This window comes from Lepisosteus platostomus, chromosome 10 (assembly GCF_059453375.1).
Source record: "Lepisosteus platostomus isolate fLepPlt1 chromosome 10, fLepPlt1.hap1, whole genome shotgun sequence".
NCBI classification, from domain to species: domain Eukaryota; kingdom Metazoa; phylum Chordata; class Actinopteri; order Semionotiformes; family Lepisosteidae; genus Lepisosteus; species Lepisosteus platostomus.
In genome coordinates, this window is record NC_142620.1 from 6789127 (window position 1) to 6805097 (window position 15971).

The 15971-nt window shown below is 47.4% G+C and overlaps 2 protein-coding genes across 2 annotated transcripts; one reads left to right on the plus strand and one right to left on the minus strand.

The window, feature by feature from the left end:
- Positions 1–913: 913 nt before the first annotated feature.
- Positions 914–11775, minus strand: bag5 (BAG cochaperone 5). The gene is made up of 3 exons (XM_088647831.1): positions 11329–11775; positions 5823–6662; positions 914–5341 (listed from the first exon to the last, which is right to left on the minus strand). The coding sequence occupies exons 1-3, from the start codon at positions 11349–11351 to the stop codon at positions 4801–4803; spliced, it is 1404 nt and encodes a 467-aa protein (XP_088503957.1). The 5' UTR covers positions 11352–11775; the 3' UTR covers positions 914–4800.
- Positions 11776–11877: 102 nt separating this feature from the next.
- Positions 11878–15189, plus strand: coa8 (cytochrome c oxidase assembly factor 8). The gene is made up of 5 exons (XM_088647842.1): positions 11878–12123; positions 13030–13227; positions 14310–14373; positions 14569–14659; positions 15054–15189. The coding sequence occupies exons 1-5, from the start codon at positions 11974–11976 to the stop codon at positions 15160–15162; spliced, it is 612 nt and encodes a 203-aa protein (XP_088503968.1). The 5' UTR covers positions 11878–11973; the 3' UTR covers positions 15163–15189.
- Positions 15190–15971: the final 782 nt, after the last annotated feature.

The following is a 15971-nucleotide window of genomic DNA, read 5'->3' on the forward strand; positions in this document are numbered from 1 at the left end:
AGAGAGAGTCGCTCTGCGCCAGAGAGAGTGCCTTGCTAGGCACAATGGTCCACTGTCTAGCTGGGAAATGGACTTATCCCCATTCCCCAACACACTGCCACTAGGGGGGAGGACAGGACTAAGGTAAGCAGAGGGCTTCTCCTCACCCACCCCCCCAATCTGCGCTCCACAGTCGGCTGTCAGCGTGCCACACGTCTCTGAAAGATGTGTTTCTGTCACTCTCTTTGTGAACCAGTCTCAACCATTGTGATCAGGGGTTTCTGGGCCAGGAATGTTTTTGTGGATGTGCATTGTGTCCCAGAGCTTTCTAGATTTCGGAACCTGACTTTTAAAGAATATATCGTTTCAAGGTTTTGCTTCCCGCTGTTTAAGCTTTGCCAGAGAGAGGCGCTGAAATTGAGAGGAAAGATTTTCCGTACCGACGGCTGCAGGGAGAGAGAACAGCATATAGAAAGGTAGACAACCCACAGACAGGGCTGGAGTTTCCAAACTGAGTGCATTAATGAATAATCAATCTGCCAGTGTGTGTTTGATCACCTGATCAGAATTTAATTTAATCACTCAGTGGAGAAAACATTGTGTAATTTTTACAACCGGTGCAATGAAGACATCCCCCCAAGGCCAATGTATTAGAACTTTAAGCTAAAACGATGGTCCTGTTGTCCCCCCAAAAAAGTCTTTGTGCAATCCCGATACTCTTACAAATCCAAGCTCACACTGCCCCCTTGTGGGAACCTTCGTATCACCCGGCCCTGAGCTTCAGCGGCGATTTTCCCCGAGTTGCCATCATCACTGTTGAAGTATTTGCCCCGGGAACTCCCATCCACCAGGTTAACACTAACATGCAGAGGGTCCAAACTCCATCATCATCATCATCAAACAAACGCAAGAAATAAAGAAAAAGACCGTGGACTTTTTTTTTCTTGTTAAATTATATATTTACTGCTGGATAGTATTTACATCTTTTTTCGTTTCCAATTTAGGGCAGTCAATATACACGGTATATATATATACACACACACACATCATACCACACTGCATCTTGTTTCGCAACATTAAGACACTTTTATTAGTACACTGGACACAGAGCAGGAATCTGTCTCCCCACGATCGAGCCCGCCTGACAGCTCGTCTCCAGCCATCAGAGAGCGCCGACTCCTCCCCAGCTGTAGGTATGTATGAGCATGTATGGAAACAGACGAGGGGGAAGTGATGTCCGAGCGATTCCTGGCACCCAGAGTTGTATCCGCGGGAAACAAATACATCACAGGGCCCTTTTCACACAGATTCAGAGCCGCCTTCACCCTCCGCCAGAAACAGGACCGAATGAAACTCCTGGCCGAAGTCGCTTTGGCGCTTGGAAACACCACTGACTTTTTTTGTTTGTTTTGGAACGACAGTCTAGTTGTTGTTGTTGTTGTTTTTTTTTTTCTTATCCCCAGAGGGCGGTGGCGGCACTCGAAGGCGGGAGAGTTCAAACTAAGCTGTCGGTGCCAATTACTACTCGAGCTTGGGGTTTCTCAGTCCCTGCCTGCTGGATAGTCACCTACCCGTCTCAGACCCCCGTCTACAGTAACCTCGCCTCACTGTGGCCAATGTGAACGACCGCCACCCAGGAGAAGCGATGCCTCCAAGAAAAAAGGAAAAAAGTTTCCTGGCTCTTCGTTGTTCAGGGAGTGGGGGAGGGGGGAGGGGGTGATTGTGGTGCTTATACCGTGTCCGCATGTCACCCAGACATGACGAAACAACCCTCAGAATCTGCACTATAATTAGAAGAACGGGCAGAGGCTTGAAAGAATCAGGGACGAGTTGTCATCATGACAGATGTCGATCTAATCCTGCGGATATAAATCCCCACAGAACTCCCCCACTCCACAGCAACCCCCATTGTACTCTCATGAGCGGGCAAATCCATTATTAATAATAATAATAATAAAAAAAACAACAACTAAGGAATCCACAACCGAATCTGCATGCAGAGTTAAAGGTGCTGTATATAAATACAATAGCAGGTTTGTTAAGATTAGCAATCGTGCACATCTTGTCGTGTACCGTTGTTTTTCAGTCGGGTTTCTGAACAGCACCATGTACTCCTACAGGAAACCACAGAGGTCCAGCTGCAGACGAAAACATTAGCTCCCACCCAACAAGAGACGACAAGAGATAAAGCTGAGACAGCACTTAAAATGAATCATCAAATGATGCATTTTTTTTTTTTGGCGATAACATATTTTGGAGCTTATAGAACACTGATTCATCCTAGCTGATAGAATTAAAGCCACAGTAACCAAATACACACAACTTGTGCCAATACTGGAACTTGCAAATCTATAGAAAAAGCTATTGCTGCACAAGATGGGGAACCCCCCCCCTCCCCGAATCGATCGAGTTCCAGCCTGTAGGAACAGCTCTGCTAGCCTCCCATCACAGCAGAAGATAGACTGGGTAAACCTAGCTCTCTCCCTGCAGGGACCATATGGACATGTTGGTGTCTTTCACAGGTTCATCAGTTTAAAAAAGGACCACCATAATGTGCGTCTGGAGCCGCACAGGTAATGAAGCCTCTGGGGGGCTCTGCAAGCCTGCTGTCCTCGGAGCTAGCTCATTAACGCTGGGAAGAGAAAAGCAGCAGCCTTGGGTGCAGTGAAAACTGAAGGCCACCTCGGCCTGCCCGAGCGTGTGCAGATTCACAGGGTATGTCTAGAGCTAAGCAGCGAGATGCGGCTGACAGCTGCACACCTGGCCTTCACTGGGAGGTGCGCTTCCTTTAGCTTGTGCCCAGTCATTCCCCTGATGACCATCGGTGCAGAATCCCCACAAAAATGGTGCATGATTCCAGCAACAGGTGCAGAGCCCAGAGTTTCTCTATACAACATACAATGCTTCCTGTCCAGAAAGCATAGCGTCAGATATGGAGTCCAGTTTCCCTCCTACTGCTTCTCTGTCTTGTGCTTGTGTTAAATAATTCAAAGGACAGTTCCCTCCCTCTCTGTGCATTAAAGTGAGGACACTTAATATCCACTCAGCCTCCCTGCCACAGTGGATTATACTGTGCTTACTCGACAAGCAGGGAAAGAGCCATCAGAAGCATGGGCAGAAAGAAAGGCACAGAACTGGGCATTTTTTATAAAACCCATTCATAGTCTGTTGATACAATGAATATCTGAAATCTTGTGTCAATCACTCTCTGACATGGCAGCAGTCCCAAACACCGTACCCCACAGCCACAAAACATCAGTGACTATGGCAACAGACGAACCCTAATTATAGTCTTGTTTTTTCAAAAATGAAAATATAAACTTCAGCAAATTGCTTCCATGAAATGACACAACAGAAAAAAAAAGCGATGAATTAGTCAATAACAGGGAAATCCTTCATTTCAGTTATTTCCGAGTTACACCCAATGGAGACTTTCATGTTAGCCACAAACATCACAAACAAAAGTAAAAAAATATCAACAGAAAATACCAGTCCCCAGGAGAGCTTGGATTCAACCAAGCTCTGCTAGGGACGGATTTCACTTCACTCACTTTTTTACACCCTTTTCTTTTCTTGAACAAGAAAACTCCTTTTTTGGCTAATGCAAAAGGAGATGTTTTTAAATCTAAAATGTTCACGATTGATCATCAATTCCTTGTTCCTTCTGACTGAATCACGATTTATACAAAGCAGAAACTAGGACTCAGTGAGTGAGCTGCTGAATCTTGCTGTGAAATATCATGTACAAAACAATGTAATTAAAGTAGCTTTAAGAACTAAAGCGGTCTAGATGCTTAGTAAATGAATTGGTCAATAGTTCTCTGTAGTAATGACTAAACTAAGCATAAGAAAAAAATTCAAGATGAATTAACATGTCTTCGGCTCTTCTCCGAAGGTGATTACTTACAGAGGTTATAGTCACCCATATCTTGAGACATCACCTGTGAAGTAAAGACACAAGTTGGAGATCTAACAATGACCCTCACCTCTCCTCCTCTTGGGCTGTGAAGCTGTAAGAAGTGGAAGTCAATTTCCATTTACCTTGAACGGCTCTGCTAGAGTTCTGCTAGAGTCTGCTGTGCCTTCAGGTAACAGGATGTAGATTAGATCTCAGAGCATGTCTTCGGAGACCCCATAATCTGCTGGCTTGTCTGCAGGCTACTGGCGAGATGTGCTGGCAGAGCTGCTGATGAACTAAAGGGAAGTTCACTACCAGTACAACTAAAACAACAGACAGAGAGCTACTAGCAACTAACTCTTCTGTGCTGGAGAACTGATTTGTTTCCCCCCAAAACTGATATGCTTTCCCTGTAAAGGTTCTGAAGATATGGAATTCCTCCTCTTTCCCCTCTTTGTGTTTTTTCTAACAGTTTTACACCAGATCACAATTGTATATCTCACGACGACTTTTTTTTTTTGACCAAACAGACAGACAGAAAGAGAAACGCTTAGAAGCTCCACGTCACACTTCTGTTCATGGGTTAGAGCACCACACTAACGCCACAATTAAAAAACGCAGTCTTTCGGAACGGACTGGAGATTTATGGAACTCTTAACGCTGAGGAACAATTTGCTTGTATTCATGTCTGTCGAAATAAAGTTGGAATAAAAAAAAAAACAGCCTCTTTCCAGAGCCAGATGTTTCCCCTGAATCTTGTAACAGCAACAAAGACGTCATCATCATGTTACCATCCCCAGCCACAAACCAGTTAGTTCCGTCATGTCCTCCTGCAGCCTGATCCATCTCTTTGCGATATGAAGATGAGGGGAGAGAGGACTGCGAACCAAACGAGAGAGACAGACCACCGCAAGTGGCCGCGGTCAGTACTCCCATTCGTCCGTCTTCATGTCCAGGTAGCCGAGGATGTTCTGGGCGAACTTCACGGCCTGCTTGCGGGCGACCTTCGACATCTCGTCCCCCTGCGGGTCCACCGCATCCAGGGCCAGCAGCTGCTTGGTCAGCATCTCCTCCAGCACCATGTAGCTCTTGTCGGCTCGCTTGCCGTCGAAGCTGAGCACCTGCCCCTGCAGCTCGGAGAGGCTGGCCAGCACCTGCCACACGGCGCGTTGCGAGGGGTGCTCCTCGGCGGTGGGCAGCCGCCTCACCAGCGCCTCCCGCAGGTCGATGTAGGTGATGACGGCCTGCACCTCCAGCACGGCGCGGCGGCGCGCCTCGCGGATGCAGGGGTTGCGCGCCGTGCTAACCTCGTCCAGTTGCGTCAGGAACCCCTGCAGCTCCGCCTTGGGTTTGAAGCCGAGCTCCCCGGGGCTGTCCTGGCTGATCAGCTGCCGGCGCAGCTGAGCCACGCGGCCGCGCAGCACCTCGATCTGCTGGATCGAGTCGTTCTGGGCCAGGTCGTACCTGCAAGAGCGCCAGCAGCGGGAGAGCCAACCGGAGAGCTTAAATTCAACGCTTAACTGTTTGCTTGGGGTAAAAAGATTAGATTCTTGCTATCGTCATTATCATCAATTTTTATTCTTATCATTACCATTGTGTCAGCATGCGTAGGCTGCAAAGAAACAAGTAATGGGTTTATTCCATGCTGAAAAAAAGAAAACACAACGTTTCGGCTGTGGAGCCTTCTTCAGCTGCAATACGAAACGTTGTGTTTTCTTTCTTCTCTGTTCATCATTATCATTAATACTATTATCGAACACAAGTGCAGAAAAGAGGAACTTGGCTAGTAGAGAATTATTCTTGCAAGCATGGATAAGAAAACAGTTCCCGGTATTGCAATTCTGAAGGTATTTCCTTCATGCACAGATCTGAAATGAGAAAGTGAATTCAGAAGGAGATCTGGATCTCTGCACTGATCTGGCTTTTGTGTCGTTTTGGCTCATACCTGCACGTGTCGTCCCCTTCTCCCTCCAGGTCCAGGTGCTTCAGGAGCCCGTGGATCTCCTCCACCACCTGCTTGCGGTAGTTCCTCACGGCGGCGTTGCCCGACACGTCCAGGGCGTCCAGCTCCACCAGGAGCTCGGTGAGCACGCGGGCGAGGTGCGCGCAGCTGTCCCCGTCGCCCAGGCCCATCAGCAGGGCGATGAGCTCGCTGCGCGCCTGGCTCACCCTGGCCATCACCATGTTGATCCTCTGCACGGCCGCGTGGGTGTCCTCGGACAGCGGCAGGGGCAGGGTCTGCTGGCGGGTGCGCCCCTCGATCACGTCCTGCACGGCGCACACGCGGGTCAGCGCCCGGTACCGGGCCTTGCGCAGGGGCACCCTCCCGCCCGTCTTCACCTGGGTCAGCCGCAGGACCAGGTCCTGCAGGCTCTCCACCAGCTCGTCGCTGATCTCCCCGGCGCCCGCCCTCTGGGGCTCCAGCACCCCGGCCTCCACCAGCTGCTGGGCCTCCCGGCTCAGCCCCTCGATGGCCAGGCGGGAGGGGTGGGCCGAGTTCTCCTCCAGGAGCCGGAGCAGCCCCTCCACCTCCTGGGCCGCCCGCTTCCGGGCCTGCTGGACCTCGGCCTTGCCCTCCGTGTCCACCGCGTCCACCTCCAGCAGCTGGCGGGTCAGCTCGCGCTCCAGCCGCCGGTACTCGCGGTCGCTCTGCAGGCCGCTGAAGGAGCCCACCTGCTTGCCCAGGCCCTGCACCTCCCGCTGGACCTCCTGCAGCCGCTGCAGGCCAGGATGCTGGCCGCCCGTCTCCATGCGCTTCCCACCATCAAAGGGCTTTCCAAACAGGCTGCGGAGAAGGGGAGGGGAGGGGGGGTCACTACAACAGCGTTCGCGGCAAACTACAACGGGAGCCCCGTGCAGAAGCTGGAGGGGCTTAAAAAAAAAAAAAAACTCTGCGGCAGAGAGCGCAGTTGCCTCCCAGCTCCTGGGTCAGATTCCAGACGGAGGCGTCTTCCGTGTGGAGTATTCAGTTCTCCCCCCCCCAACAGTCCAAAGACCTGCTGACCAGGTGAACTGGCATCTCTAAATCGCCCCTGTACGTGTGTGTGTGCGTGCGTGCGTGCGTGTGTTCCAGGGTGATTCCTGCCCTGCCTGGCCCCCGTGTCTGCCCACCACTGCCCTCCAGGGCTATAGAAAATAGCTGATGGGTGGGATGATGCAGTAAAGACAGAGAGGCTAAAGAGGGGGCAACTAACTTCCCGGGAGTACTTTAATTTGAGCATTTATCTATTTTTTAACAGATTACAAGCAACCTACTACTTCAGAGGCCTGACTCACCCTGTTTTTTTACAAGGGTGGGCAACATCTGTCTAGGTGAGTAAACCATCATACTGCCTCACGGGGAAGAGCGATATCGAAATATCATCTAAAGATTTTGTTTGGTAGGAAATACGGCGATTGATTAAAAACAAAACCATCCTGTTTTGAACAAAGGGAAAGCGCTCTAACCGGGAGAAGACAGGTCTGTTTAGTTCCCATTAGAGATAACATACAGCCAGAGCGATACACACCTTTGTACCTCTGTGGATATGGGGATTACATCACAGCTTTTGCGCAAATAACTCCCTGGCTGGGATTTATGGCTCAGTACACAATCCCTCCCCCAAGAGAAGCCGCCCCACCTAACATCGAAATAGGATTAAAACAGCCACACCAAACACTTTCACCATCCCAGCCAAAGGAATGCTCCTCGCCAAACCCCTGAACGCAGATTACAAACCAGCCCACTCTTTGTTTAGCAATCCGATCTCCTGCATTCGACGAGGAACATGTTCACACCCTGGAACCCACTTGCCTCGCTGTTGTTTCTTTCCCCCATTTCGAAGAAAAAAATGGTATTCTGTTCAGCTTAGCTTTTTTTTTTACTTTCCCAACCCCAGATACTTCGCTGCCTGGGAACATCAAAGGCAGTCCTGTCGCCCCCGCCATCCGGGAATCTTATAAAAAGAAACCTAAAAACGGAATTACTTACAAACGTGGTGGATACGCTGGCAGATGAAGCAGGCTAATTTGCGTTAGAAATCTTGTGCTAGAGATCTCCCAGCTCCCAGTGGGAAACACTAAGGCTCGGAATAGTCCTCCAGACGCTCCAGAGCATTCCGCTGCTCCGTGACCACAGGCATGCCCATTCCCAGATAAGCAGGTTATGTGGCCGTGTTGACACTGCGAGGGTTCTGGGGACTGAAGAGCACTTTCCTGGCAGGCTCCACTGCAGCTGCCAGTCTGCCGATGATGCGAGTCTTTGATGTCATAAAAGATTTGTTCCTCGTTTTCTGCCGTCTTAAAGGAGACAGCGTCCCCGTCACCTGCCCCATTCACAGTTCACACCGTGTGGGTGTCTGTGTATGAGCATGTGACCCCACCCACAAGGATCACGTGTCCTGTTTGGCAATGTATTTAATGTATTTATACACATTCCTTTGAAAGGACGCTTGTTTAACAAGAAAGCAAGGAACTGGCATTGTGGTCATGTTTAAAATGTAAAGAATCTTGGTTTTGCCTATCTGTTCATGTGAGACAGGAATAATTGATCGCCTCATGTCTCACTATTTTTTTTTGCATCCAAGCAGCTATGTTTTGCACACACAGAAACTTACAATACGGATAGTACAAAGAAACATTAAAAAATTGTAAATAAATATAATATTACCTAAAAGACATCAACCCAAAAATACTTATTACACACCTCTCCTGCAGGAATCCACACAGTTTCTCCCCCTCCACAATCACCATACTGCATGTCACTTTGTACAACAGAGCTGACACGCGTGAACAGCATCTGACTCCTAGCACCAAAAACCTGTCAGTGGCAGAGAGAGGGAATTCTCTTACTCTCCTCGTGCGGGTCATGTGCCAGCACTGTGATATCGCACCTGGCGTCCTGAAGGGATGCAAGAACAGCAGGAGATGGAGACGCTCAGAATCACAAAGTAATTCCTTTATCGCTGCAACCTGTGCCGCAACCTGTGCTGCAACCTCAGATAGCGTGGAAAGACAACCAGGAACAGTTACATTTCCACTCTGATGCCTCCCAGTAATATTCCACGAGTGCAAACCTGACAGGGGGAATAGGAGCATGCATGGATAGAGAGAACCCACAAAGTAGCACCAAGGCTTTTTAAATATACGCTCGATGCCATCACAACCTCAATTAAAACTGGCACTTCAATCAAGAATTCAGGGGGAGCGATAGAATAATGCCCGCTAGAAATATTCTCCATTCCTGCGGTACACACGCGTCCCTAATTCAGTCCCAGCGACGGCCTGCTCGCTCACGAATCGATGGCGCTGAATCCCGCTTACCTCCGACCCCTAGTGAACTCTGAAGACATGGAGGATGATGCTTGGTTGGCATTTAATGGTCAAACGTTCACCTCCCCGCAGCTGAGAAGAGGACACAGGGGATGGATTTATCTATCTATCCGTCCATTACCAGAAAACGTGGCTGATGCAACCCGGGATTTGTCCTGGGAGCCCAGGGTGCAATATGGGACTATAGCTTAAACCCCAGTCTAGGCCATCACCAGGTAGACCCACATGGAGTCAGGGCTTGCAGACACCTCGTGACCTCATCAGCCTGTCTTCGGAAGGTGGGAGGAAATGGGTATTGATGAAAACCCAATGTGGACATGGAGAGGGAATGTGCAGACTGGACCTGGAGGGGAGCCCATACTGGAATCAAACCCAAGAGCCCCAAATAACCAGCAGTCACACTACCGTACTGTGTCCACGGATGTGTCCGCGTAACAGTAGGTTAGAAACGATGTTCAGATCACTGAACGCACAAATCCCATGGAGTATGGCCACATGAACACCACTTCTGCTACCACCCATCTGGAGTTTCACAGTCAGTAAGAAAGTCGTAGAACTACTGCACCTTCATTCACAGAGACACTGTAAGGTCTTCACCTCAACCTCCGCAATCGTAATCCGCAACTTCCTCTGAAGTCTATCAATACTGCTTCAGGCACAATATTGCCCAACTGCAGCTTGTTCACACAAGACAAGTGCAGAATTCTGCGTGCAGGCAGCAAAAAACAAAACAAAAACAAAATGGAAAACACTGAGATAGATGAGGCTGCTTGTAAAAGGTTACAACAGGACTGAAAAAGAGGACGTCATGTAAACGTTTTCAATTTTAAACTCGTTAAAGATGATCTTCATTCCTCTTCTCGCTATTGAAGCTCTGACATTTGTTATCAGACAGACAACAAGATCTAAACTGCTGTCCACCAGTTCAGGACTCATTCTGAAGACGATCGAGTTTTTTTTTAAAAAAAGGCACAGCGAGATCATCTGTGAGCACTGCTTAAGAAACGATGTAGCTTCCTAAAGCTTTAACTTCCATTTTCCTCCGCGGAAACGTGCATGCTGCCAGACAGAAAACACAAAGGTAATTACATTTGATGGCACTTAATGAGTTATTGCTAATGCGCTCTGAGGAATACTTCATTAAAGTCTTCATATATAAACGAATTTTCTCGTTATTACCTCGGCTCGTCATTGATTGGTTAAGGGCTACCCTGTTACCGCGCACAAACATTAAGACACCCTTAGTTTTCTGTTTTGTAGCGCATCTCTTTCTTACTTTGATAACGCCAGTAGTTCGCTTTTTTTATCGTAGTGGCATCTGTAAAGGTTACGTCAAAATGGTTGTTGTGACATACTGATTGACATAGCATGTGCTCTCAAATTCAAACTCAAGGGCATGGCCGATAAATTCACAGCGCTGCCAAAGCACAATTAACGCTCTCTCCAACACCAGAGGCCTCGGAGGGGGCTATCGAGGCCGTCATGCAGGTGAAAATCTTAGTGCCACCAAGCTCATCTCCTACAGCACCATCCCCTCTCTGGGCGACAGGTGCACCGAGCGGCACGAAATCAAATCTCTGGCCCTATAGCGAAAGGATGGCTTCAACCTGTGCATTTTGTAAGAGGCGCCCTGCTCCGCACAACCTGAACCATTTTTTTTTCTTAACGATAAGCGGATGACAGCTGTGAATCTGTCCCGGACGGGTAAGTAGCCACGGTATTGCATATCTACCGTACGGTGCATTCTTACTGCCTAAAAACAATGGCACTGCCCTTACGTTTTCTGAAGCAGAGCTCGGCTCAAATTCAAATAGCAACACCTCGCTGAAGCGAAACATGTGTATCACACTGTCAGCACTAGACCTGTTGGAAAACGTCTCCGATGGGCACCCTTGATCGCTTTACGAAATCCGAAATCATCCTTAATTGACACTGCTACATTTTTTTTTTTACTGATAACAGCAGGTCCTTTCAAATCCTTTGTCAACAGTAAGAATTTCGAGAAAGGCTGAGAAAGAACTGACTGACAGCGGCGGTAACAACCTCACCCATGAGTAAAAAAAAAAAGGCAATTCCAGCAATTTACGCTTGAGGTATTCCGTACCAAAGAAAGGGGTCAAGGGTAGCGGTGTGCGTCTTACCTGCATAACCAGCGGACAGCCATCAGCTCGGTAGGGGAGGAGAGAGAAACGCACAACAATCCTCATCGCACGGCTCCACTGCCGGGAGAAGAGTCGGGCCGGCCGAGTGACGTCACGACAGAGGTCCGCACACGGAACGGTCCAAGCATAGAAATCCCGAAGTTCCATGGACCCTGATGTGAGACAGTATCACCCTCGCTGTCGCCGCAGTAAATATCTTTTGAAAGAGGCAATTACTCTCCGCAAATCACCTCGAAAAGAATTGAAAACTTACCCCTCTCTAACCCCATTTACACACCTTCCACTTTTAATCTTGTCGTTATAAACAACAACTCGCGTCATTGTTTTCGACATATTTGCTTTGTGCTATACAAGTTGTTTTGAATTCATAAAAAAAAATCAACCCACTACTGATAATGCAATATATAGTGTAAACTCCACCAAAACTCTTGAATTTGCACGATAAAACGAAACTCGTGATTGTGGATGGTTACAAGTGCAAGGGGCGCTGGATTTCCGCGTAAGGATTTTGTTGTCCAGCCTCTTAAGCTCACGGGGTAGTCACGTGGGGCTCAAGTTCGTGGGTTAGGTTGCTCCTGGAAGAGGTCAGCGAGTGGAGAAGAGGTTTGAAGGAATAAGGCAGAGATGAGTATAAAATTGTCAGGAATTCGGACGTGGCGATCGCTCCATAACGGTAAACTGACGTATTCCCGGTATGCAGCAGGTGTTTTGTCGGGACGACTGAGATACAGCAGTGAAAGAGAGCCCGTTAAACAGGAGAAGAGGCCAGTCGAGGTGGGAATGGTGAAGTCCAGTATACGCTGTATATATTTTTATTTTACGACATAACATCTTACATATAACATCGCTTTTTCATATCTTGGAAATTAATAAATGGTTGTGAGCACATTGAATGCATCAGTGTTTAAGATATATCGCTCTGCAGAAGTACTGTAGTTTTAGTCACCCTGAAGTTAAAAACCTCTTTATTACAGTATTGCAGTGTGATTAACATCTCTTACAGACACATTGTTTATTTCAAGAGTCTCCTGAGATGCATCTTCCCTATACAGCAAGCAATGTCCGCAGATTTTAATTGTTCTCTACTCATCCGACCAGACACATTTCCAAGCCACTGGGTATTCCGAAAGATTAAAAAAAGTAGTGTTTTTAGCTTGTGAAATTTTAACTGAAAATGCGTTTAATAATAACTCGTTTCAGCACGGAGCTGCACCTTGTTTATAAGAGTCTCCTGAAGTGGATTCTCCTCCCTGTACTGCACACTCTCCTAACATTTAAATGTTTCTCTCCTGAGATTGTATGTGGCTGCAGGATGCTTTGGCAGTGCAAGGTGTGATTCCCTGCCTTGAATCTCTTGAATATCCACCAGAGCAGTCAGGAAGAGAGGTTTCATGCAGTTGTGAATCATGCTTTTATGCAATGACCTTAAAATAGAATACAGGATAAGAAACAGTACATGCCAGAAGTCCGCTTTAGGTATTGGATTGGCGTGAAAGAAAACCACATTTTCTCTCTCCTGTGATGTCTGCTATATTTAGACCAATTTTAATGAGAGGTTAAAAGGGCAATTTGTCAGTCCACTGTGTCGGGCTTCTGAAATTTGCAGACTGATGGGCCTTGTGTAGTTTGGCCCTCTCTGATTCTCTCTCATAACTACCTTACCTGTATTTGTCTCCACAGAGGTCAGGTTTCACCCCTCCCACCAGCAGCAGATGTGACTGGATTGGTCCTCCGGATGGATTGTCTAACCTCCGGCCAATCAGGTTCCACATCCCTGAGAAGGAAAGCCCCACGGAAGCCAGGCTGAGGCGCCTGAGGCAGGAAACGGAGGACTGGAACCAGCAGTTCTGGGCCAATCAGAATTTGTCTTTCAGCAGGGTCTGTGGTAGCACTGGTCTTTCCTGGCCTGTTTTCGTGTCGTGACTCTTACTTTGGGTGTGGAGAGCGAAAGTCTTTTCCCTCCTGATCGAATGGCCCCTTGTTTTTTAGTGTGTAAAACAATGTTTGTCCAGTAGGTGGCAGGGCAGCCTAGCTTTGTGATGTTCAACCAAAAATTACCAGAAAGCCCTCTTTGATTGTTTTGGGCTGTCTACACATGTGCATTTTAGTGACGCCAGTTAACCAACCAGCCGTGAGTTAGGTAGGTGTTATGAAACCATAGTAAACTCCCCACAGCAGATACTGGGGATCAAACCCAGGGACCAAGACTCACGAGGCAACAGCACTCACCCCCATGTTTCTCAGTTCAATTTGGATTTAAACATTATTCGAACATCGCATGCTTCACATCCTCAGACCACAGATCAGCCTGGTCTGCAGTGTCCCAGATAAGTTTTTGATGTGACAGATAATGGCATGTGTGAGGCTACTTAGCAGAACTGAATACAAACTGATGGTTGTTTTGGAGTTTGATCAAGTGCTGTGCTGTCCAAACAAGCGCAGATTGCATTTACTAGAAATTAATATTTATATTAAAATGAATTGCTGTTGCTTCAAGTAAGTCAAGCAAAGCTAACTCCGCTGTTTTTCCCCTTCAGTGTTGCTGTTGACATGGGAAAGCTGGTGTGTTTATTGGTTAATTTTGTCTTTAAACTTATAGTCAGACTTTAGCCACTGGTTGCACAGTTATCAACCCTCCTGGGTGTAAATTTAGGTAAACAAGACTTGGGACTCTGATGACACTTAGGAAAAAAAAACATTTGCAGATACTGGGTGGATAGATGTGTAGAGCTGAAAGAGAACTATAAATCTTAGCAATTCTTTGTGAGGATAAGGTGTGTGACCTCTGACTTCATGAGAGGAACAATCCCCTTTTGTTTTTGTTACGAAACATTTTGTGTTATCATCATTGTATCCCCTTGTCTTAATGCATTGAAAAATTGCTTTTTATGTGTCACAACTACTTATATCATTATTTGGTTAGGCGGTCGTTGCTAAGGAGTTTCTTGTGCTTTGTTCAGGAGAAAGAACAGTTTGTCTTGTCGACTCTGAAGGCAAAGGGGCTGGGACTGAGGGACGAAGATGGTGAGTGGAGGCTACCCCTCCAATTCTCTCTCTCTTTGCCTGGTTATATAATCTGCTCAACATGTTCTGTTTTCCTCTGATGGTGTGCTATTATGCTAATGTATTGAGGATGAATCATGGTGTGAGTAGAATTGGGTTTATACTCAGTCCTCTAAGCACAGGTCGTGCTTTTGTTCCGTTGTCTTTGTTGGCCAGGCAGGAGAAGAATTCTGAGCGCCGATGAGATGGCAGTCTTCTACAAAGACTTCCTGGACAAGAACCGTCAGAAACACTCCAGCTACAACAGGTAACTACCTTTCTGTTTGTCCGTTGGTTTGCTTGGTGATGGAGAATCGGTTCGGGTTGCTGTAGCTGGAATTATAGTCCTGTCTGTGGTTTGTGGTCGTGGCCATTATGGAAGTGAGCAGTGACAGAAGCAGCACTTGTTACCATGGTGAGGAGGAGGAGCTGATTGACAGTTAGCAAACTGAAACCACTTTCAAGCTGGGAAGGCTGCTGAGATAAAGGCTCGGGCTGCTCCTCCAGTGAAGTCTGCTCAGTTCACACATTAGCCTGTGTGCTGTGCTGTCATGTCTGCAGTTGTTCTGCTGGAGCAGGAGCTGTAACGTGTGGACAGGTCTGCTTCGCTGTGCCAGAGGGGTGGTGCTGGGAGTCACCCTGTGCTTGTCTTCTGTTGGCAGGGAGTGGTATCGGCGCAACCTGGCCATCACCTTCCTCATGGGCAGAGTCGTCCTGCAGAGAGCTTGGAGAAAGCTGATGGGGAACCAGAAGGACACCACGCTGACGTGACTTTCAATAAATACATGTGACACCGCAGTGAAGTGATTTGATGTGCTTTGTGTGTGATGTTCCTGAGCTTCTTCCTAATGAAGCCCCTCTGTTAAAAAAAGTTCTAAAAAATCAGAATGAGGAATGAAATCTATTGAATTTCTTGCCACTAAATGAAAGGTCATCATTGCTTATTGTTGGAAGTGTGTTTTTGGAGGCATAAAGCCTCAAATAGGACTATTACGCAACTAAATGCCTACTGCTTGTGCTGAGTTGGAGGAGTCAGATGCAATTCATTGTCCCCTGCCTTCATGGGTGTTAAACTAATAAATGCTCCCAAACAGCGGGTTCATAATGTTATCCTGAGTGAGCACCCGTCAGTTCATGTTGAACTGGGTTACTCGACGTGACAGATACTTGTTCTCCTTTGCTGAAACAAGAGAGTAGCCTAAGCTGAGGGGTAAATGAAGCTGAAACGTGTCTGAAAGAACCCTGGCAATGAGTTTGTCACCAGTCATGATGCAGAGATCTCAGAGTGAAAATGAGGATTATTGTGATTTATTTCATTCCTTGTGCCTTTTTGCTGTTTGTGCATTAAGGAAACAAAGACTGGTGCGAGTGTCCTGTGCTCTGTTTTAAGTTAGCAGGCGTAGAGCCATGTGTTCTTTCCAGTTAGTGGATGGGTGTAGCACACAGGGAGTTAAAATACATTGGCAAACATTTCAAAATGACAACACTGCTTTGAAGTTTGCTTACAGTACTCGTTTCTTAATTAATACTGCTCTTTATTTCTTATTATGACGTTTCATAGGGTAAAAAAAATTGTGAAT

Bases quoted from the DNA above. Each gene is read 5' to 3' on its own strand.
- bag5 (XM_088647831.1), bottom strand. From the start codon at position 11,351: ATGGCTGTCCGCTGGTTATGCAG. The intron at 6,663-11,328 runs GTAAGACGCACA...CCTTCTCCGCAG, and splicing joins GCTGTCCGCTGGTTATGCAG to CCTGTTTGGAAAGCCCTTTG. The intron at 5,342-5,822 runs GTATGAGCCAAA...GCGCTCTTGCAG, and splicing joins GAAGGGGACGACACGTGCAG to GTACGACCTGGCCCAGAACG.
- coa8 (XM_088647842.1), top strand. From the start codon at position 11,974: ATGAGTATAAAATTGTCAGGAATTCGGACGTGGCGATCGCTCCATAAC. The intron at 12,124-13,029 runs GTGGGAATGGTG...TTGTCTCCACAG, and splicing joins AGGAGAAGAGGCCAGTCGAG to AGGTCAGGTTTCACCCCTCC. The intron at 14,374-14,568 runs GTGAGTGGAGGC...TTTGTTGGCCAG, and splicing joins GGGACTGAGGGACGAAGATG to GCAGGAGAAGAATTCTGAGC.